At 42.8% G+C, this 24,857-nt stretch overlaps 1 protein-coding gene across 6 annotated transcripts in view; it reads right to left on the minus strand.

Moving 5' to 3' along the window:
* Positions 1-24,857, minus strand: part of kmt2ca (lysine (K)-specific methyltransferase 2Ca) — a 156,043-nt gene that overhangs the window by 105,763 nt on the left and 25,423 nt on the right. For all 6 annotated transcript variants that reach the window (XM_053494647.1, XM_053494646.1, XM_053494649.1 and 3 more), the window contains exons 3-5: positions 17,868-17,947; positions 10,176-10,308; positions 6,853-7,077 (exon numbers count right to left, since the gene is read on the minus strand). In XM_053494647.1, the coding sequence (XP_053350622.1) occupies positions 6,853-7,077; positions 10,176-10,308; positions 17,868-17,947 (438 nt within the window). The remainder of the gene's footprint in view (positions 1-6,852; positions 7,078-10,175; positions 10,309-17,867; positions 17,948-24,857) is intronic.

Raw genomic sequence — 24,857 nt, forward strand, 5'->3', positions numbered from 1 at the left:
ACACACACACATACACCCTGCAGCTTCTGTCTGCAGGACGTCCAGGCCCTCGGAGACAAGACCACAAAGAGCTAAGCTGATCAGATTGGCTTTTTCTCACACACACTCACACACACACCCTTTATTCCTACACAAAAGAATCATGATGTAGCACATTTCTTACACATTGCACGTTTCCTGTTTGCACACTTTAGTCCATGCACACACACACACACACACACCTTATATCATTTCATTCTCCTTGTTTTAAATCATACCTACTGCTGCACAAATTTATTCACATTTAAATACGTTCATATTTTTACACTTTTTATACGTCACAGTTTACATTTCAATTTTGTTAATTATGTTCTTCCGCGGTGTGAATTTCTGTGTTAATTCTATTCTATTTTATGACTTAATTTTTATTTTATTATAATTTTTGTTTCAATTGCAAATTCTATTTTTGATTTAACTATTTTCCGGTGTATTTTCCGAATAGAGAAAGAGAGAGAGAGAGAAAGAGAGAGAGACGCCGTGCCAGCTAGCGCTTCAACATAACCCTACTGAACGACCCGACCCACCCTGGTGCCACCTGTTTGACCTCGTGCCCTCGGGCAGACGCTTCAGGTCCATCACATCACATCACCAGTTTCTACCCCAAAGCCCACATACACACACTTTATACTCATTTAGTCTTAACTGCAAAGTCGGTACATAAGACACAAGAGCTATTCAACACACACATGTACAGTACCGTCACGTGTAATATCTCAGGTTTTAATGTTAATAGTTATGTTACGGAACCCTAACCCTCTTTTATATTCATCTTTATCCCTTACACTCAAAGGAGTGACACCTAAAAGTACCTACTTACCAACCATCCTACCAACCTACCTACTGACCTACATACCCACCCTTCTCCTTAGTTACCTCCCTACCAACCATCCTACAGACCCCAACTTCTTAACCAACCAACCTCCCAACCAGCCCACCTCTGAACCAGACTGCTGTTCCCACAGCTCATTCTCATGGTGCGTGTGTATGCACGTGTGTGTGTGTGTGTTCACACTCAGGGCAGTTCCGCTTTATCATTTTTTTAACGTTTTCAACATCAGAATGTGCTTTTTGACACGCGAGCCGAGGAGAGGAAGAGGACTTGCGTAATGCCGGGTAGGTGAAGATTTCTACATAGACGTGGAGATGTAACGATACAGACCTGTAGAGCTGACCTGGGTCGCTTTAGAAACACATGGGGGTAAATTTAAGGTAGGGTGGCGTACACGCGGACACGGAAAAATAACTGCCCCCTGTTCCGTTGCTTTAGAACTTTGGATTTAGTCGGGGGTGCCTAAACTTTTGCAACCGTAAACAAGCATCAACAAACATCTCCCTCTCTGTCTCTGAAAGTTAACAAATTGTAAAAAAATTTATAAATAAACCGATCGGAACTACGCGTTCATATTAAACTAAAACACGCGCACAGAGACGTTTCGAGTCAGAGCTCCGGATCCTGGACGTCTCGAACGTTTTGATTGTTGTTTAGGTTTCGGTGTGAGTGAGAGGGAAACCGCGTACACACACACACACACACACACACCGAGCACTCCCTCATAACGTCACACCGACAGTCAAACTGAAAACCCAGGTGAGCGGAGCTCGACAACAAGAGCTGAAACCATCGGAGCGGGACGGGGTAGAATCCCTGCAGTGATTGCATCACTTCCTCTGTGAAACGCCACCGTTACGCCGGCACGCTGTATCGCTTTCGTATGAGGAACAGTGTTTAACCTGTACACAGAGAAGCGCAGCGTGGTGAGAGCGCCGGACGCTGCTGAACGCACGTCATTTACATAACATTTAAAGCAGATCAACAGTCGCGCTACAGGAAAGGGGGGGGGGGGTTAAAGGGGCATCAAACAGTTTAACACGCACATGATTTCCTTTGATGTCACCTAATCTTAGAGAAGAGACGCAACATTGACTTCCTAAAACTGAAATATTTAACTTTATACATTGAAAGACAAAAAAAAAAGAAACAAAACAAAGACAACAACTAAGAGGAGGTTACTGAAACCCTTCATCACATCATGGAAGGAACGTCCGATTTATCCGATTACTCGATTAAATTTTTGATAAAATAAAAAATAAAAAATTTAGTATTCTATTTATTTAGCATTTTTAACGATGGTCATTGTCTCAAAGCAGCTTCACAAAAATGAAATAAAAAAAAAGATTCTTGATTACTAAAATATTCGATAGCTACACACACACACACACACTAAAGCTGTAAGTATTTATTTATTTATTATTGTGGTGATGTATTAGTCAGTTTAGTAATTGAGACGGTTGACACGATGCTCACGCCACCATGCAGCTCATTAAACGAACAGACACGGATATATCGCGTTATAGTTACATTTAAACTTTAGGTTTTTCTGTTATTATTCATATATACAGCACTGGAACAAAATGAGAGACCACTGCAAAATCATATTTTAGTTTATGTTTTTTTTTTAGTTTAGTTTTATTTTTTTGTGAACTGCTGACAATATTTTTCCTAAATTTAAAATATAACTATTTGTTAACTAGAGCGTATATTTAAAGTAAATGACATCATCACAACACGTCAAAATAACTCATGCAGCGTTTGCAGAGCTTTAATAACTCAAATTAAACAAAATGCAAATAATTTGCAAACAAATTGTGTTAATGCCTCGGCTGAATAACGTTCAGAAATCAGTATTGGGTGAAATAACCACAGATTTTATTAAACTAAAAAAAAAAATTTAAAAAAAAAGATGAAAACTTTTGTTTAGGCACATTTTTTCCTTTTACCTTAAATATATATAAACATATAAAAACTCTCCCTTGCATAACCTTTTCCACTCTAATGAATGTGAAGATCCTGATCCACACTACAGTCAGCTGCAGTACAGCGCACTCGTTCACCTTCTCTCTCTCTCTCTCGTCTCATTTGTTATTATTTTCCTTCCTGCTCCCCCCTGTCTCGAGCTGGAAACGGTCCAGCCCTGAGCCGTCCAATCAGAGAGCTCCACCACAGCAGCGCCGAGCCGCTTGGCAGGCGTCCAGGAGCAGGCGGTGTTACGTCACCTGTCCTCAGAGAGACGCCTGATTGGCTCGTCAGACCCGAGTCAAATTAGGAACGGGTCCAATAAGCCCAGGGGCGTCGCTCCGCCGACGGAACTTTAGTCAACATGGAGTCACATGGTGCAGGAGGGAACGGCCAGGCAGAGAGAGAGAGAGAGAGAGAGAGAGAGAGAGAGGGACAGAGAGAGGGACAGAGAGAGGTAGTGGATGGAGAGTGCTCCCTCATGGATTCCTCCCCTCCCCGTTATCGAGTGACTAATCATTGGACCATTTTGGCACCAAATTAATCGACCCAAATTGAATTGCAGCACTCGTTTAGCTTTCGCTCTTTTATCTGGGTCAGAGCGCTCCATCTACGTCTGTCTGTCCGCCCCAACTTCTGTCTGTCCGTGTCCATTCTTCTCTGTCCCACTTTCGCATCACTCCATCCTTCTGTTCAGTCTGTGTCCCTTTCTGTCCCTTTCTGTCCTTCTCCGTCCCCTCCATCCTCTCTCTCCCTCCCTTACACTCAAAGCACTACGTCTTCATATCCGTCTGTCCCACTCTGCAGCTCTCTCTATCTGTCTCTCTTCGTCCTTATCTGATTCTCTCTGTCCCTGTCAGGAACATCTCCGTTTCGTTCTGTCCCCAGTTCTGTTTCCGTTTCTCTCTCCATCCGTCTGTTCTGTCTGCGTCCCGTATTCTTGGTGTCTCCCCTTCCATCTTTGTCCGTTTCTCTTTTCCTGTCAGGTACATCCTTCCATTTCTCACCACTTCTGTCTCTCTCTGTCTTTCTCTCTCTCCGTCAAGCATGACCTGGGTCTTTCTATCTGTCCCACTCTGTTTTCAAAACTCTCTCTCTCTCTCTCTCTCTCCAGTGGATTTACTTTTTCCTGTCTGTCTGTGGAAACTACAGACCTGGGGAAAAAAATTGTCTTAATCTAACAAAAGTGAACATCAGAGCGATGAACAAAAGCGAAAAAAAAAAGAGAGAGGATAAAAAGAGCGAGCTAGCCAATGGGAGTGAAGGAGCAGGAGTGAGAAGACGAGCGAGTGAAAGAGAAGTCTGGAGTTCTACGGAAAACAAGCGGGAGGAGTAATGACGGAGAGAGGGACACGGAGTGAAAGAGAGAAAGGGGACGGGCTGTAAACAAGTAACACAGCGAGAGACAAACGTGCGATCTCTTAGGCAAGGTCTGAAAGTATTCAGTATACCTTTCATTTAAAAAAAATGTGTAAAATATACCTGATATAAATTAAATTAGTGATATTTCATGCACATGATTATGTTTTGAATTTTTTGACGTGATGGATTTATTTTATTTTTTTGCTAGACAAGTTTCTGATAATTCACCTGGCATACAAAACCAACCGGTATAACGTCCTCAATAAAGACAGAACCGCGAGGTCTTCAGAGAGACGCGATATGGTCGTATACGTGCGAAACCCATCAAATACGAGGAGACCATCTCCCTGTTCAGTGCACCGCGTTTAAGAGCTACAGTACATAAGGCTAGGCTAGCAGGTGGTGGCTAACTGCTAATGGCTAACCTAGCCTTCTTAAGTTCTTTAATGCTGCTCTCTGATTGGCTAGAAAAATGCACTCTCTCAAAGGTGCGGATCATTTAAAGCTAAAGACACTGAAACAGTGCGCTGGGAAAAGGAGTGAAAGGGAAAGGACATAAAACAACCCGGATAAAGAGGATCTGAGTTTCAGCTTAAACTCCAACACATTTCTTTGTAACACCTCTAAGACTTACATTAACTGCTTTAAACAGGAGTTTAATACGTGACCTTTAAAGACAGAAAGTCCGCTCGGGTTGTTTTTCACAGCCCCAACGTGAGGTCCTCTCCAGTCCCGCTTTAATCCACACTGCTTTGAGTTAGAATTGGCATATTTTTATATCACAAAGAGAAGAAAAGAAAAGCAAAGAATTCTCATTAAACCTCTCTGTTCTGAGTTTTAAATATTAGGGTTGTTTTTTTTTCCTGCTCAGACGTTTGAGAAAAAAAAAAAAAAAAAAAACACACAAAGCCAAGCGATGTCCTGAAGGCATGTTCCGCTCGGTCCACTGGACCGGCCATGTCGAATGGGCGTGGCCACGAGGTCAGAGGACGCCTTAGATTGAAGTGAACTGCTGCTGGTGTTGCTCTCTATTTGTTTATTTGTTTATTTGTTTTATATTAAAAAAAAATCTGTTGTTCTTATTTATTATTTATATTTATTCAAGGAAAAAAAGTCAAAATACTTTTCCTTGTAAAGAACTGTAAAGAAAAAAGTTCAGGTTATAAAAGTAATACAATTTAAATAAAATGATGTAGGTCTTTTTTTTTTTCTTTGTTTTTGCTGATTTGTGGTCTTTTATTCTGTAACATTTTTAAACTAATATATTCCAACCTATTTTTTTATGATTATGTGAAAACTTGCTCACGCAATCAGGATAAATCTGGGTCACGTCAGATTGTACAGACTTTCAGCCAGAACCACGTTTATAACAAATCACTTTTACTCGTCGTCGTTGTTTTTAAATCACTGTGATTTGGGTTTAAATAGACGAACGAGGGACGAGACAGACACGAGGGACGAGACAGACACGAGGGACGAGACAGACACGAGGGACGAGACAGACACGAGGGACGAGACAGACACGAGACAGACACGAACGAAGGCAGTTAGTGTACGGGAGCTTCACCTAAAGCTGTACTGACCGAGTGTGCGCTTTTATTACGAGTCTATAACCAGGGTCTCGTTTCTTTCCAAATACTCCTTATATAGTGCTCAATACACGTGCACACACACATACACACACATACACACACATACACACACACACACACACATACACACACACATACACACACACAGAGGTGAAACCAAGCTTAAATAAAAAAACAGTGTATTCCTTGGACAACTCACAAAACCATCATTGCAGAATTTGGCCAAACTGCTCAGCAAGGGGTCCACATTGTCTCTCTCACACACACACACACACACACACACACACACACACACACACACACACACACACACACACACACACAGAGACCGAGAGCTTGATGATGATAAGTAATTACACTGGCAGCTTCTAATTGGATGCTGTACATCGTCTCTGCTCCACAGGGGTCATCAGGGTCACTGCGTTTTAAATACAGAGCGTACAGCTCTCTCTCTCCGTCTCACTCTCTCTCTCTCCGTCTCACTCTCTCTCTCTCCGCCTCACTCTCTCTCTCTCCGCCTCACTCTCTCTCTCCGCCTCACTCTCTCTCTCCGTCTCACTCTCTCTCTCCGTCTCACTCTCTCTCTCCGTCTCACTCTCTCTCTCCGTCTCACTCTCTCTCTCCGTCTCACTCTCTCTCTCTCTCTCTCTTTCCGTCTCACTCTCTCTCTGTCCCTCCTCTGCCCCCAGCGCAGGCCTCGTTTTCCCGGTCAGGCCAATCAGACGCTCTTTAAACACGTCCAAACCACATCCATTACTTTCAAAATCAGCAGTCACTTCCCTATTCATTCCATAGCTTACACACACACACACACACACACACACACACACACACACTCTTAAACATCAATAATCCTTGAGAAAGTGCTGATGTTGAACGGCTCGTCGTTTAATCCTCGCGACTTTCCCTTCCGAAATGAGAACTGCGCGACTCGGCGTAATTAAAACCCGCCACTTGGCGTTCACTTCCAAAGCGCTCACCGGACCTCACCGGAGACCCGGGCTGCTCGGACTGAACCGCACCGAGCTTCAGTAGAATCAAACGACCCAGTGGGAGTGGACTCACTTCTTCAGGCCCCTCCCACGCTGGCCCGGGCTCCGGGCGTTCTCGCCGTCATCGTTGAAGTCGTTGTCGTCGTCCTCGTCGTGGTAGTCGTCGTCCTTCTCGGAGCTGCCGCGGCGGTTCCGGATGTGCAGCGGGACGTAACCCGGGGTCGGGCCGAAGAGCTTGAGCTCGCCCTGACCCAGAACACTCCGCTCGCCGCAGTAACAGAAGGCACACAGCTTTTTTCTGAAACAGGGACAGAGAAAGTTACCGTCAGGAACAAACATGGTGTTCACAGTACACTTCATTTATACTTCATCTCTCACACACACACACACTGAACCTCAGCGCTCATACAATCGGCCACAATACACCATCTATGGTTTCTATGGTAACGCTATTGAGCGTTCAGTCTAAGATGTTTGAGGAAGGAGTCTCCAGTGTCAGTGCTTTGTAATGGTCCAAGGAGCGTTAGAGCTGTTAGAGCACAAGGCAGAACAGGAAGTAGTTTAGGACATGAAAAGTCACTTTAAATGGACACAAACACACAACATGGGGGGGGTGGAAAAAAATATATATATAGCATTTAAGCCAATGTGACATCATACAAGCCAATGTGACATCATACAAGCCACCTCATGTAACCTAATGTGACCTCATATAACCCATTATGACCTCATATAACCCATTATGACCTCATGTAACCCATTATGACCTCATGTAACCCATTATGACCTCATGTAACCTAATGTGACCTCATGTAACCTAATGTGACCTCATATAAGAAGTTACCCCTCCCCCCCCTGCTTGATGCTCAACTTGATGTTCTCTAGAGGGGCGTGGCTTAGCAGTAGCTCATTTACATAGACACTGAAACGGTGTGTTCATAAAAAGACATGAAAGTAAAAGTATTATCTAAGCCATATTTCAACTGGAGCATAAACACACACACACACACACACAATATACAGGACCTTTAAGCATCCATTTTTTTTTTCACCAAAGCATAAATTAGGTCAGCAGTGTCCTAACCCACTGATCCAACAGGTTTGTGTGTTTGTGTGTGTGTGTGTGTGTGTGTGTGTGTGTGTGTGTGTTTGGTGAGCAAACGCCGAAACTAAACACGGCGGACAAACCCAAGTCTCCTGAGCGAGAGGTTTACGACATGCTGAATCGGAACATATTTCACAGCCAACTATAGTCCAAGTACAAACATTGGGGATGTAACGTGATGTCCGTGTTTACACGCGCGGCTCAGACACTCTGTTTTCTGCCTCCGAGGCAGCAGTGAAAACACACAACCTCATCCTCACCTGAGCACGAGCGAGCGCGGCTAGTCCGCTGGGTAACAGTCGCTAGGACGACGTATGAGCCTTTCTGTTACTTATGGTAACAATGTATAGAGCTTTCCATCAGGAGATATCCTTGTACTCTATACACACACACACACACACACACACACACACACACACACTATTGTTTCATTTCTTATAAGGCAGTATAAAAAAAAATCATTTTGGAATGCAAAGCGCTGAAGGTAGAAGGACATCGATTCATATCAAAAGTTGAAATTTTTAAAAGAAATATAATTTAACCCACAGGAATTGAAGATTCCTTTAATCAGAAGTCATTAATGAGAAATAAAAAAAGGTGAAATTCATGTCATGTTAATTAAGTTGGTGTGGAAGTGAAATTATATCAGTGACGGCGTCGAAATCAAGGAAAAATAAACGAGTCGAGGGTCACAGTAGAGTCTCTTTATATCTTTATGTAACGTTATATAACATTTATATAAAATCAGAAGTGAAATAGGAGATAAAGTTTACGTTGTTCATAAATGAAATTTCTTGTGTAAATGCTTGTATGACCAACTTCTGCATAAAGTTTAGTTTTTTAGTTTGTAGCTACTTTTAATCAACGTCATGACATTTTTAATAACTTTGTGTAGCTTTACTATATTTCCAGTAAAAAAAAAAAAAACACTTTTTTTTCAAGAAATTGCCTTCTTGAAATTAACATTTTTAATCACAAAATTTAGATTTCCCAAAATTTCTTATTGACAATTTGTAAAATTCAAAATTTAGGATTTTTAACTTAAACTTTTGAACTCAACTCACATTTCGTATTTATCTTAAAATTCTTTTTTTTTTTTTATTTATTCGAAATGTAAGTCAACAGTATAATTTATCAGATCAAACACTACGGTTACTTAAAAAGTCTGAAAATGTCTGATTTACCCTAAAATTCGGACTTCTCATAATGTTTATTATTTTATACATACATGACTTCTCAAAATTAAAAAAAAAGTCAAAAAAGTTTTATCATATTAAAATCAGATTTTACACAAAATTCTATCATTAGGAATGAAACTAATCTGAAAAAATTTATTCATCACAAAGTTCCAATGTATTATCGTAAAATCGGATTATTTTTACTCAAAAGTCATCTGAGAAATTCATCTCAAAATTTACATTTAAAACTTCCTATTCCTCTGCTAACTGATAATATTTTAATAATCTTATAATAAAAATTACAAGCTCTAATAAAATTCCAACTTATCTTAAAATTCTGACATTTCACAATTCTGACGAACATAACGCTTTAACCTTTTAATCAGATGCTGTGGTTTAACAGGATCTAACCTCCATCTTAGAGGTTCCACGATAATACCTGCAAAATATTTAGAAAGTTCGTTGCGACTCTGGTTAGTTACTGAAACATTATAAGTGTAGATAAAACAACGTGGTGCGAGTGGAATAAGACGACGCGTGCGAGATTCCGAGTCACGTGTCTGTGGTGCACGTGGAGAGGCGAGGGGAACGGCCTTCCCTCCACGACATGTTGCTCAATACGCTGCAGAGCGGAAAGCGCACAATCGCGACTAATTAGGAGTAGAAAGGGAGCGTGGGTTTTTTCCCTCCTCCTCCTCCTCTTTCCTCTGTGCACTAATGACATCAGCAGGTCGCAAGCCTGCATCGTGCCGGGTCTCTGCCTCCCTCCTCTTCCCATCATCCCCCTGCTCAATTACCGCCGCTGCTCAGCTCCTGCTCTCCTCCTCCCGCTCATTCTCACTGACCTCGGTGAACCTCGCTCTCTCCCTCTCGCTCATACACACACGGACACGTGCACTAATGCACACAACATCACGACATCACGTGCCCTCTGCTTTGTAAACACTTTCTTTTCTTTTTTTTAACCCCTGGTGGAACAAACACCTTCTCCATCACCGCTGTTCATTAAAGAAAATCCTCTAACTCTTCACAGATATACAACCACAGAGATGTGACTCAGCTCAGTGTGTGTGTGTGTGTGTGTGTGTGTGTGTGTGTGTGTGTCTGACTAACCTAGTTTTGGTTTTCCCAGTGGTCGAGGCAGACGAGCCGGCCGAGTCCTCAGACACCGAGCGCTGGAAGAGCGGCGACAGCGTCTGAGGGAAGTCCTCCTCCTCATCGTCGTCTACGTCCAAGTCCATGGCTTCTGTTCATCATCACAGAGAAAAGAAAGAGAAGACGAAAGAAAACAACATTACATCCGTGGCTCTGCTCCAAACGCTACAGCCTGGAGACTTAAGACAAACAAGACAACGTCTCCAATTTGCTTAAAAATACATGCAATGTACAAATCAACTGCACCGGACAAAGAAGACAAAAGACTGTAAAATAAGGCTTTTAATTGTTTTTGTTTTATTTAATTATTATTGAGTTATTACCTCAAAATGCATCACCGCCTTGAAATGCTGACTCAACTCCTCAAATGCTGACTTATTACTTTCAAATACTGACTCGCTGCCTCAAGATGCCGACCTAACTCAAAATCCTGACTCACCTCCTTAAAATGCGAGTCAAAACGCTGTCTTATTACCTTAGACTGCTGACTTACTGCCTCAAAATGATGGCACCTGCCTTAAAATACTACCTTATTACCTCAAAATGTTGCCCTGGCCTCGACAGGCCGACTTACTGCCTCGACAGGCCGACTTACTGCCTCGACAGGCCGACTTACTGCCCCGACCTATTGCCTCGACAGGCCGACTTACTGCCCCGACCTACTGCCCCGACCTACTGCCTCGACAGTCTGACTTATTGCCCCGACTTATTGCCCCGACTTATTGCCCCGACTTATTGCCCCGACTTATTGCCCCGACTTATTGCCCTGACAGGCCGACTTATTGCCTCAACAGGCCGACTTACTGCCCCGACTTACTGCCCCGACAGGCCAACTTATTGCCTCGATTTATTGCCTCAACAGGCCGACTTACTGCCCCGACTTACTGCCCCGACAGGCCAACTTATTGCCTCGATTTATTGCCTCAACAGGCCGACTTACTGCCCCGACTTACTGCCCCGACAGGCCAACTTATTGCCCGAAAATTCTGATGCTTGCCTTAAAAAACTGATCCCTGCCTCAAAATGCTGACTTATTACCCTGAAATGCTGGCCCCTGCCTTAAAATGCTAATCCCTGCCTCAAAATAACGACTTACTACCCGGCAATGCTAAGCTCTGCCTCAAAATGCAACTTATTAGGTAAAAAAATGCAGCCTTATTAATCTGAAATGCTGACTCGAGCCTCAAAATGCTGAACTATAACCTCAAAACGCTGTATCTAACAAACACAAATAGACGTGTAATCTCTGTTACAGTGTGAGAGGAATCGAACGCACCGAGACGCGGGGTGCCACGCCCACACCCTGACTGTTTCAGCCCTTACCCGGGTCCCACACCTACTGTTCCTCATGAACCATACGCTCGTGAACGTGTGCCGCGGTAAACCGAGCCCTGGTTCCCACACAGAGGGTTTATACACCACCGGTCTCACATCCTTCATCTGAAATCGTTGAGTTCTGACACTGAAACACGAGGCTGAGATACAAATCGATGAAATTACAGACCGCAGGCGGGACGACTAAATTATCATCCGCTTCATTGTCAATCAATCAGCCACGCAAATGAAGAGCAGAAACCGCATGGGAGCGCTATGGATTAGAACTAAAGTGTGTGTGTGTGTGTGTGTGTGTGTGTGTGCGTGCGCAGCAAAGACCTCAATTCCAGTTTAACAAAATCTGACATTATGATAAGGGTCAGCGTGTCACATACACCAGCCTGGCCACACAAGCGCACCAGGTCACACATGCATGCACGTACACACACACACACACACACACACACGTGCGCGCACACACACGTACTACATGGCTAACCACAGAGTGATCTCATTTCGCCGAACATGGAGGAACGGTACACAGAACAGCACATGGCGGCCTGGACCTCGCGATCTTAACTTCAGCTGAACTAAAGATTTTTTTTCTTAAATAATTTTTACAGTGTAGTAAAAATCCTAAGCTTTATAGTTTATAAAAAAATATTTAATAACTACACTGAGATATACTTTAGAATATTATACTTTCTATAAACAATCATTTAGCGCCAAAAACATATTTACAGTGATAAAAATACATTTAAAACAAATTTGTCAAATCAATTTGTTGTAAAATTATACCACTATCTTAAAGAACAAAACAGCAATATTTTCGACAAACTCAATTTAGTTTAAAGAAAAAAAATATTTAAAGTGAAAAGAAGCACTTAATTTTAAACTGCTTAAACTAATTACACCATCACAACACACTAAATGTTTTAGTATATAAATACCTCCTAAGTAACACTTCTGTACTGCATTTCATAACCAATTACTGTACATTTGTACAAATTTTGTTATTAGATCTAAAAATAGCACTGGAAAAAAAAACAGACATTATAAAACATTTAAAAGTAACTATAATGTTTAATAAAAAACTGTAAAATTACACTAACTGACTCACGTCAAAGTTTGTTTAAAATAATGTTAGAAACGTTTTATCGAGTTAGCGATAACTTAAACAAGTGTCCTGAGAATGAAGCTGGGCGATACGATACAATACTGATACTGCGATAAATTATAATACACACTCCTGAGATATCAATATCGCACCTTTAAAGTAACTAAATGGAATTATATATAATTCTGCATATATTAATATACACACACAAAACACACAAAACACACTTCAGGAAAAGAAAAATAGTATGATGTATATTATATTATCATATATATCTATATATAAAATGTATAGCAATAAAGTCTTAAAATATTAATGCAAGTTTTTCTTTTTTCCTTATATGTTTTTTTTTATACATACATTTTTAAATGCATATTTGAAATTGTGTCCAGTTTGTAACCGATCCAGTCTGTTATTGCAATATTGGTTCGATTCAGCCAGCTTCGGTACATGTACAGCACTGATCGAGGTTTCTTTCTTTCCCTCTCGTTTCTAGCTGCCTGTCCATGAGTGTAAAGGGTTAATGAAGAAAAATCCCCACACTGTTGTTTTTCTAAACACAGCAGCAGCGAGAAGCCGCAACGGCCACCGTGACCTTTGGATCAGCCTCAGGAGGGTTGAAAACGGGGTCTCGGGTGGCAGATTTGCACTTGTTACCATCCAGTACTTGTTAAACGCCGTGTGAAAAAGAACGAGGTTGTTGTTTTTTCCTCGGCACTTTAAAGAGCGCTGGTGTCAGGAGCGTGAAAAAAAAAACAAAAAAAAAAAAAACCTCAGCCACAGGTGCGTGACACGGCGCTTCGTCCGCTGCACCGCGAGGCTGGGTGTGAAGATGACACTATGGCGCAGAGGCCGGGACAGGTCGCGGGTAATAACGCGGCAGAAAACTGCTTTTGCAGTCATTAAAACAAACAAACAAAAACGAAACGAAACTATTTCAGCCCTACTAATGACTAATGTTCTTGGTTACCGTGGTAACCCACGTGCATGGCTATTACACCAAGATTAATGGCTCCAGCTGGCTGAGTTACTTTGCACATGCACTGCACCATGTCACTGTACAAACGCACAGCCCACATTACCCAGCATGCACCTTTTATAAACAACTGTTTTTTTGTTGTTGTTGTTGACTAAACCCAGGAAGTGTTTGTGTAAACTGCCTTCTGATCTAGAAAGATCGCACGATTGGTTTGTTTCTTGTCCGCAGTTGTATAGCCACACCCCTGCAACTCACTGACTCCGCCCACATCTCAGTCAAAACATTAAAAGTATTCAGTACAGCTAGATTAGGCATAAAAGAAATACAAAAATGTCTGATTTAACGCCAAGAATCGTGAAAAAAAAACCAGATATAGAGTCATTTACTGTTTTGCCTTTTTTTTTTTTTATATATATATTAGCAGCTCCCTACAAAATGTTGCAGCTGATTCGGTTTTAATAACAGGCTACCAGAGTTATTTAATAATGCTCATTTTTATGCTAAAACTGTTTTTTTTTTAATGCTGTATTAAACGAACGCTGAATGACAGACTGAAGAGCTTTTATGATGAAAGTGCTTCAGATCATGCAGATTCATTTACATGTACTTATTACTAAAAACGCTCTCTCACACACACACACACACACACACACACACACACACACACACACACACACACACACAGACACAAAGGAACTCGTCTGTCCTTACGTCATTGCATTTTCGGGCCAAAGCAAGCTACGCCACAGGGACGGGAATCACCAGGATCACCCGATACAATATTATCACGATACCCAGATACCGATTCTAACTGTATTGCAATTATCGGGATTTAAAAAACATCCTGATTAAAATTTGTTTCCCAGATTTTCTTACAATTCAATTCTAACCAAACAGCCAATAATAATTCGCTGCAACCACACATGCGCTGTGCTGCCTGCCAACGTGTGAACAGTTTAGAGCGCCACCTGTAGGATTATACCGGAACTGCAATATTTTAATATCTCAAATATAAACATTTATAAAAACTCAAAAAAAATATTATTATTCTTTTAACAATACATGAATCATGACACGAAAGAATCGCGATACGTAACTGGATCGATTTCCACCACATCTCTAATATACACGACTCAGCTCGATGCTTCTTTATCAAACGCTACACAAGTCATTTATTGCGATGTGAATTGACTGGATTTTTTTTGACAAATTTTAACCCTTTAAGAATGGACAAGCATTAGAAGAAAAAAAATAGCAAAAGTACTTGCACAGAAAAGGGCTGCTTGTGCACGTTTTCAAAAATCAATGCTATACATCCACGTGGATGCAATACCGACGTCGACCACAGGGTCGTGTCTGCGGTTGTGACATCGCATTGAGTCTGCGCAAACAACTACACAAAATAACGTTGCGACCCAAATCATGCAACTTTAGTTTAAATACTTTCCCTTTTAAACAATTAACTTTAAAAACATTAGCAGCCGCTACAATCTCAAAACCTAGCAGCGAACGTTTACCATGTGCACCAGGTGTCTAGACGTTCCTGAACTATAAACAGTTTGATCAGAGAGTTTAACGTGAGACGGCAGCGAAGCGTCTTAAAGTGATGAGAACTTAGAAGAAGTTAGAGACGTTTCGGCATCCAGCGAGAAGGCTAATTTTTTTTTGGGGAATGGGAGGAGCATAAACGCTAATGCCTGCCAATCACAACAGCTAGGTGATAGTCAAACTTAAATAATTCTTTTGATTGTGTGAAGCTGCTTTGCGACAAGGTCAAATGTTAAAAGCGCTATACAAATAAAATTGAATTGAATTAAATTGATGGTCATCTGGCAAGGAAGCTATGTTGAAGAGGGTGGATAGCGCTTTTGTTTCTCCAGCAGTCAACCAGTTTCCATGTGTCTTGAAGAGAAGTACAAGGGAGATGGTCTTCACCTTGCTTATGTATTTTAGGCATTAAAAGATACAGGATCTCTAATCTAAATAACATTTAAGCTTCAAGGAAACAAACACTTCTGCTCTAAAAAGAAGATATCCTACACCAGACTTTTGCATGAAAAGAGAGTCGAATCCACACGTCTCTGGTTCTCTCGTGCCTCCATCACACCAAAGCTACACATTTCCTTCTTTAGGAACTTGCACGCATCATCCATTTTTTTTTTTTTTTTTACTGCTTTTCAGGTTTCAGTCCGCCCCTGTTTCTTATGCTCCACTACCTGGCTCAGGGAAAAAAAAAAAGAGAGAGAGACCGCAATGAGTTGTTCTGGATCAGTGACCCGAGCGTGATTTGCGGTCACTCATTAAAAGAGCGCTGGGGATTTTCGTCCTCCCCCCAGAGCAAAAAAAAAAAAAAAAAGGGGGAAAAAAAAGAAAAAACATCCGTGTAGTTTGCAGAAGCACTGAAGCGCGAGCTACGGCTTTATTGTCTCGACACAAAAGCCGCGTCCCTGCAGTGTATACACAGGAAAGCGCGAGAGGGTCACGACGAGGTCGAAAACATTAAGGACAGAAAATTCCGAGCGCTTTTCACTCGTGCTTGGAGAATCCCACAGGTGGAAGCAGGCTGGCTCTGGAGTGTCATTAATAACCGATCGATCTCCAAGCGTTTCTCAGACCAGGGGATATATATACTGTATTTATATCAATACACAACGTTATGATCACCCGCCTAATACCGAGTTGGTTCCCGCTTGTGCTGCCATAACAGTGTGTCCTGATACCTTTCTATCACCACCAGCATGAACCTTCTCAGCAATGTGATCTACACTAGTGCTTCTACTGGATCGGACTACCCGGGCCAGCCTTCACTCCCCATGTGCCTTAGCCGCCCATGACCCCGCCACCGGTTCACCGGTTTCCCATCCTTGGATCACTTTTGGTATGTCCTGACCACTGCAGCCTGGGAACTTCCCACAAGACCTGCAGTTTTGGACTCGCTCTGACCCAGTCCTCCAGCCATCACAATCTGTCCCTTGTCAAAACTATCCCTATTTTTTCTTCTTCTTCCAACACATCGATTTCAGAAAAAAAGGCTCACTTGCCTAATATATCCCACCCACTTCCAGCCGCCAGTGTAATGACATGTTGAAAAATCAGCTACTGTGAGGAACAAATTGTGACGTCTAGACAGGTTTTGGTGGCAAAAGTGGGACCAACTCAATACTGGGTCATAGTGTTATAGCTATAATATATATGATGAGGGGGTAAAATCTCATCACCTTATGAGTGTAGGGTTTAAGGAGCAGCTGATAAAAGTGATGTCCCTCGTTTCGCATCCAAGTCTAATTAAGACGGGAGCCTGAGGTGTGATGATGGCCGGAGGATAAAAATCTGTCATGGGCGAGCACTAAACACCCCACTCCAACAAAAAAAAAACTCTCTCTGACCCAGTTTTAAAAATAAACCCATTTGGTCCTGTTTATACGAGTACAGATAAAGCTACTCCTTAGCTACTAAACAACCATCTGGGAGAAAAAAAAAACGTTCCTGTGTTTCAGAACGATCGAACGATTGCTCCACATCAAGTGAGAAATGACTGGGATTGGGGAATTGGAATTTTCCAAAGCATTACTTTAGCTTCCTCGAGCCTCATGAAGCAGCAGCTCCACCTCATTATCACTCCAGCGTTTCCGCTTAGCATGCTTTTTTGGGTTTAGTTTTTAAAAAAAAAATAAAAATCCATCTCTAACCAAAATAATGTCCAAATTAATTCGCTTCAAACCAAACCCCTTAGCAGGAGCGTGCCAAAAGACCACCAACACTATTATTGTTCCTCAGACACTGATCCTGGGGTATTAATCGGCGTTGTGAACACGGTCTGGGATGGAAATTTTTCCCAAACTATCCACATGCGCGCGCGTGCGTCCAGCTGGTGATCGGAGACCGAGATGCGCTAAGTGCAGAGAGCGCGGCGGCTACGAGCGAAGCAGACGAGATGTTCGAGATTTCAGAGACTATTACTCATCCCTCATGTCGATGCTGAAACCTCGGCCGAGAGCGAGAAACTGAAACGCTGGCGTGTTGTGAGGCTGCTGGAAAAAAAAAAAAAATCCCCTGTTCGTTTCTATTTATGTCCTCAGCAGAGAGGATGTCAAATAGCGCTCGATGAACACTTCAAAGCTGGGCTGAGATCTCAGGGTTCTCTGACACACACACACACACACACACACACACACACACACACCCCGACCCAGACCGGAACCTCAGAGTACTGAAAAAAGATAAAGATTCTCCCGCTTACCCATCCCTGGCGGCAGCGTGGCGTCCGTGGCGTCCATGCTGTCCTCATCATCAGCCTGAGCTCTGCCTCGACTACGAGACCTGCAAGACAAGGGTGAGGAACAGTTACAGGTGAAAGCATATGGCATTGAACACCAGCACAGCTGAGTCCTGGATTCTGATTGGTCAGGACAACATAATTATTGTTTGGTAGCTATAAACAACTCAGACGGGTTTCCTTAAGGAGTTTATGGAAGGAGTCTCCAATGTTAGTTTCTTTTCATTAGAGCGATGATTTGTTGATTTGATTCAGTTTGTAGGAGGCGATATTGCACCAAGCGCTTATAAACTCAAAAAGAAGAAGCATCGATACTCTCATAAAACATGAGTATTTGCATAAGATGCATTTTCATGAAAAGCTGTGAAGGAATCGTTCAGCTTTAGACAATTTCATGCGCAATCGAATGAATCGCACAGCTTTAATTGTAATGCGGTGTTATTTTTAATTGGCAAAACAAGCCAGCATAAAGTTCAACCTCAAAGCAACTTCCAGGGTAAACAAACCAATAACAATAACTGCTCAATAATAAATTTTAAATTTAAGCTGAAATTTTGTAAGCAATTTAACCCGAAAGATGAAGCACCTTCGGCGTTCGAGCGACCAAACCGAGCGGACTGAGCATCGGCTAAATTGTGCAGCCGGTGCCAAAAGGAAACAGAAATTGAGGTTTAATCTCTATTTATTTACTATTTTACTAAATTAACATGATTTTTCTAAATTCTTTGATTGTTTTTATATGCAAAATATGATTATAATGTTGGAAATTGCTAATATTTGTAATATTTTGGTGTGTCTGGAACGGATTATCTGTATTTACATTATTTCCTATGGGAAAAAATGTTTCACAATACGGAATTTCACCTTAAGAACTCGCCTCAATGCGGAACTTATTAACTTTGTATGCGGCGGTACTGCTGTACATTTTTATAGAACAACAGGTTGTGATTTCCATCATCAGTGGAACCAAATACAAAACTCCAAAACACTGGGTTTACAAGGTTTCATGTTCTTTACTTTAGCTAGCCTGAAGAACCATGTAGAAAATAAGAAAGATCCAAAAAAGTGAGACTGAGTTATAATGGAAACTCTTCAGAGATGAAGGCGAGAGAAGAGACAGTGGTCAAGCTCTTCTCTGGACAGTTTGAAATGTATACGTGTCCCACGTGGGATTTGCATGAATTTGAGTAAACAAACGCAGGCCATAACGCACACACGCGTCCCCCGACTACGGAAACTCTGTTCGCACCCTCGCTCTGATCGTGAAACTTTACGACGCAGTTGGAGCGAGATGATTAAAACGAGTCTCAAGTGCAGAAATTTGGGATCCTGACTTTTAACTCCAGCTTGTTTTCAAGAATTAATTAATCAGGCAGGTGAAGCTGATGTTACAGCCCTGTTATTATCCGGAGATGGCCTTTATAAACACACACACACAGTGATAGCAAGGCTGGCGTGTGTGTGTATGTGCGTGTGTGTGAGAGAGAGAGACAGCACACGAGAGCAAGAGAGCACTTGCAGCACTCGCAGCTCCCTGCCCCTCCCCCCTCCGCTTTCAGTCGAGAGCAGCCAATGGAGACTCGCGGTGGCCTGCAGCGAGCGCTCAGCTGCTCGTCGCCATGGTTACACATTCGAACTTCGTACAACAGACGCCGGGGCCGGCGGTGCAGTGAAAGCGCATTCAGACAGGAAAAAACTGAGCCGAGGAGCAGCTCGGGAGGAAGCCGAACCCCTCGACACCACGCTGCTTTTAAAAGAAACGGCCTCGGCGACTAAATGACAAACCACGTGTTAGAGCCGTGGCGTGAAAAACGTCAAACGCTCCTACTGTTATGTATGCTTTAAAGAAAAAAACAAACTGCGGTGCATGTCGTAATCAACATTAAAACGGCCATCTGCTGATGTATGTGTGTGTGTGTGAGAGAGAAAAACTGAAAATGTTTATTCATGTAGTTCTACTTTTTAATTTTATTCCTTTTTTTTATATTTAAGTTGAATTTTTAGTCACTACATATGTATATATATATAAAGACATATACAAGGTTATATATGTATTTATATATATATATATATATATATATATATATATACACACACACACAAAAACTTTATTTACACACACCCTTTATGCATGTATTTTTTAATTTATTCATTTAACACCTTGACACCAGTCTTGCCTCAGCACCAAACGCCAACCCACGTGTTACAACCACGACATCATAAAACAGCGACACACTCGCGTTAACCCTCATCGAGCCCTCCAGCCCTGACAACACAGCGTGTTGGTGATCGTTTGCTTTTTTTTTTTAGGATTTTATAGACTGTACAGAGACCTTAACGGGACATGGGAGGAATTATGTATTAAAAAAAAAAAAAAAAAAAAAAGCTTCCACCTGTGATCTGTCCCCTTGCGTCTCTGTGCGCTCATTGAGTGAGCTAAAACTTTAGCATGGATGCAGACAGGTCGCGACCTTCCTCCAGACAGCAGGTTAAATATAAAGCTACATTAAGGTTTTTACGTGAGCAACTTTTATAGACCTACAGGTAACACCAGCAGGGTCGCCGGCACCCGCGAGTCTGTACTATACTAGTCTATACTTTGGGGGGTTTTTGGTCAGTTTTTCCATCACCAAGTCGATGGTCAAAACACATTTCTAGTTTTTTTTCTCCCCCGCGTTTAGCTTATCTTTGTGTGTTAGCAGGTGAATTATTTATCTAGAAATGAGGAAAAGAAACGGAACATTTTTTAAGCTTTTTCAAAATAGAAATCGACCTGTTGTGTGCGGTGAGGATCCTGCCGAGAGCGACGGCAGCACCGAGTCTGGGCTAAAAAAGAGATGATTCTTTCTGGCTCACTCACGGAGTACAGCGGTACCTTGGTGTTCAAGCACAATCCGCTTCGGAGGCGAGTTCTTAGGGTGAAATGTCGTATTGTGAAACGTGTTGTCCCATAGGAAATCATGTAAATACAGGCAATCCGTTCCAGCTACTCAAAAATATTACCAATATTACCAATTTCCAACACTATTAGCATATTTATTTGCATATTAAAACAATCCAAACAATAAGGAAGCAATTCATGTAAATGAAGTAAAATTTAATTAAATTGATATTCAATTTTATTTAACTTCATTTCATGATTCCTTTTGGAACCGACTGCTTTAAAAACCAATCTGAAAGCGGCTCCCTTTTCTTCCTTGCTACCGTCCTTGATAACATTCTTGGGGCGCACGGTGCTACGTCTTTACAAAATCTTGGTACAAATAAACGGTACCTCCGTTTAACGCGGTAGAAAGATTAAAGCGATCTAAAGTTGGATAAAGAAAACATTTACACAAAAGCTTTGTACTGTATGTTCCGCCCACCAGCTCTAAACACACATCACTACTGTACTGCGGGCAGCTGCACACGAAAACAACCTCTCATGATGTCACAGAAACATCAAAACACACACTATGTGAGTGACCTAACAGGACACACACTTAAGCTAGGTGATGAACGGAGCCGAGAACGACAACATTGATGATGACGGAAGAAACTCTCAGCTCTAAGAAATCGTCATTTTATAATTGCTGAGTGTTAAAACAAATCTGTTGAACCTCTCTACACTAAAGCTCCAAACACGCCGCTCAGATACTTTTATATACGAACATAGCAGTATTTATTATCCTTTATTTTTCCACCAGACACTCTCCTAAGCGCCGCTCCTCGGCCGGCCGGTCCCTGTGCGCGCGCGGTGCATGCTGGGTATGAGGTATCAGATGTCCGGTGTAAGGTTTCTGCATGGAGACGGACGGTGCGGGTGCTGCCTGCACGCTTGGCGCCCGGCGCTCTGATCGATGACCTACATCATTGAAAATGCAGAGCGTTGAAACGAGCCTGGAACAGGTTTAATCCGGGTCGGCTCTGCTTCTCGCCGCCGATCCTCCGTACATTTTCACGAGAGACGCCAACGGCTCCCGGCTAGACGATTCGCCTCCGGGTTTGGGGCGCGACCTTAATAACACAGTGGAGTGGGTTCGAGTGGGTTCGTTGGCGAAAATACGGAGAGACACGCCGAGTTATGGATGTCAACATACACACAACTCTTAATTTATAAGCAGTATAGCCGCATGTTTCTTATTAGCACCGCCAAGCGTACAGGTATTTGTGAATGAGGCGTTACTATGAAAACGCAAAAACGAACGATCGAGTTAATATAAACCTGCGCCTTCGAAAAGATTTAAACTTTAAGAAGTTTGGTGTAAAGAGTCTCCAGTGTCAGTGGATCGATGCGTCAGTCTTTTTTTAATAATAACTTATCTATCCACTGACACTGGAGACTCCTTCTGTCAAAAAATAAAAATAAAACAGCTGGGGACGCGTTCCAATTTTCTGTGACTGGTTTATATAAAGTTATTTAGAATTTCCATAGTAGCGGCTCGTTCACGGGTGTCCCTAACAATAAACGTCACCAAAGAAAAAATAGCTGAGGATGCGTTTAAATTTTTTCTGAGACTTGGCGCAGGTTTATATTAACTCGATTGTTTGAAACCATTTGCGTTTCCATAGTAACGGCTCATTCACAAATACCTGTACGTTTGGCCGTGCTAATAAGAAACATCCAAGATACACCTTCTTACACCAAACATCGTTAAAAAGAACATCAGAGGACGCGTTTCAATTTTCTGAGACTGGCCCAAGTTTATATTAACGCGATCGCTCGATTTCGTTTGTGTTTCCATAGTAACAGCGCATTCTCAAGTACACAGATTTGGTGGCGCTAATAATGAACCCCTCCTTGAGCGAAACTTTGCAGAAGAAAAAGCTTAGGATGTTTATTATCCGCGCCGGCAGGTGAGCCGTCGTTATGGAAATGCGACTATATTTGAACGACAGCGTTAATATAAACCTGCGCTGTTGTATAAAACAAAAGAAGCCGTCGATGTTGTTTTAAGAGGCTTTTAAACTTGAAATTGTTTTCTTAAGTGTAAAATCGCTGCATTAGCGCTCTCCGAAAAGAGCACAGCTAGTGTGTGTATCCTGAAGCGTCCATTAGAACGATCGCTAGGCTGTTTATCGCCGCACGCCTGCCGCTGATTAGTGAAAGAGCAGAATAAAAACAGAACTGGTTTTACCCCCCAGTACGCCAAAGCGTGTGAGGATTAGTGGGACAAACCAAAGCATGCAGAGAAACAAATAACTCTCCGTCCCACGAGAGGCCCAGAGACAAGCGAGCGAGGGAGAGAGAGAGAGAGAGAGAGAGAGAGAGAGAGAGAGAGAGAGAGAGGCCCCAGCCATGCTCACAGCACATACGCTGTAAATAAAACATCCTCCCGGGCCCCGAGTGGCGCTCTACATTCCTGCCTCGCATGTCCTAAATGGCTTTTACGTGTAGCGCTGAGTGTCAGTAGGCAGGCCGGGGAACAACGCCATGGAATTTGGGGTAATGAGTAACCCTGAGGGAGAGGGGAAACAAACAATTGATCACGTCCCCGGGGATGGACGGGCCCCGAGAGGGACGAGAGACCAGGCGCTGGTGAGGGACGAGTTAGAGAAGTGTCAAATGTAAGACAAAGGGGAAAAAAAAAAAACTAAATAATGAAAACGGCCGTGGGTTCGGACTTTCCAGTTTTGCGCTAGTCAACGCGAGTCTGATGTTTGTGGAAAGACGGTTTCAATAAGATCACAAACAAAAGGACAGGAGGCGTCCAAAAAAGCACGAGCTCCTCTTGCCTTTTCCCGTAACGACTTTGCTCTGTGATCGTAGCGCAGTGAGAGAGTTGGCGAGAAGCAGAGAGTTCTAGAGGGGGAAAGAGAGAGGGAGAGTGTGTGTGTGTGTGTGTGTGTGTGTGTGTGTGTGTATGGGGAAAGAGAGAGAGAGTGAGAGACAGCGCGTGTGTATGTGTATGGGGGGGCGGTGAGAGAACGAGAGTGTGTGTGTGTGTGTGTGTGTGTGTGTGGGGGGGGGGGGGTGGGGGGGGGGTTGGAGTGAGAGAACGAAAGAGAGAGCAAGCGAGCTCACAGCGCAAGTAGTTCCAGCAGGAAGGGAGGAGCGTAAAACCCGGGCTGGAGCGAGTGGCTGAGACGGGACACACCCCCTTCACAACAAGCCGGCCATCTCCCATCATGCACTTTAACTGTTTCATCACCACAGTGACTCTCCCTCTCTCACACACACACACACGATAAAGCCTCGCAACACACTCAGCTGCACAGTGCTCAGTATCATCATCGTCAGCTTCTGAATCTGTCTCTCGTGCAAGTTTTTTGTCTCTCATTATTGCTCGTCTCTCTGGCCATCTCTGTTCCCATTTCCCGGTCTGTCCCTGCCTCCCTGTCTGTCCCTGCCTCCCTGTTTGTCCTCCCTGTCTGTCCCTCTGTCCCCGCGTCCCTCTGTCCCCGCCTGTCCTTTTGTCCCCTCTGTCCCCGCCTGTCCTTTTGTCCCCTCTGTCCCCGCCTGTCCTTTTGTCCCCTCTGTCCCCGCCTGTCCTTCTTCCCTCTCTCTCCCAGTCTGTCCCTGCCTGTCCTTCTGTCTCCTAGTCTGTCCACGCTTGTCCTTCTGTCCCTCTGTCCCCGCCTGTCCTTCTGTCCCCACCTGTCCCTCTGTCCCCACCTGTCCCCCTGTCTACCCCATCTGTCCCTCTGTCTCCCCCCGTCTGTCCCTCTGTCCTCAGTCCCCCTCTTTATAAGTTTAGTTCAGTAGAGCTTTATTAGCATAAATGTAAAAAATTTATCACACTGTTAAAAAGCAATTATAAAAGATGGATTATATTATATGTAACATTTATCTGTGTTTATAAACATATATAAACATTATAAACATATTAAACGTGAAAGAAAAACATACAGTAGGTAAACAACAACAACCAAAACAGTAACTGTATAATCAGTAGTGACGTTAAATTCTAAACAGTTGGGCTTAGAGATATTGACCGTGTATGCGCTCTCTCTCTCTCTCTCTCGCTCTCCTTA

Source organism: Clarias gariepinus, chromosome 4 (assembly GCF_024256425.1).
Source record: "Clarias gariepinus isolate MV-2021 ecotype Netherlands chromosome 4, CGAR_prim_01v2, whole genome shotgun sequence".
In the NCBI taxonomy this organism is placed as follows: Eukaryota; Metazoa; Chordata; class Actinopteri; order Siluriformes; family Clariidae; genus Clarias; species Clarias gariepinus.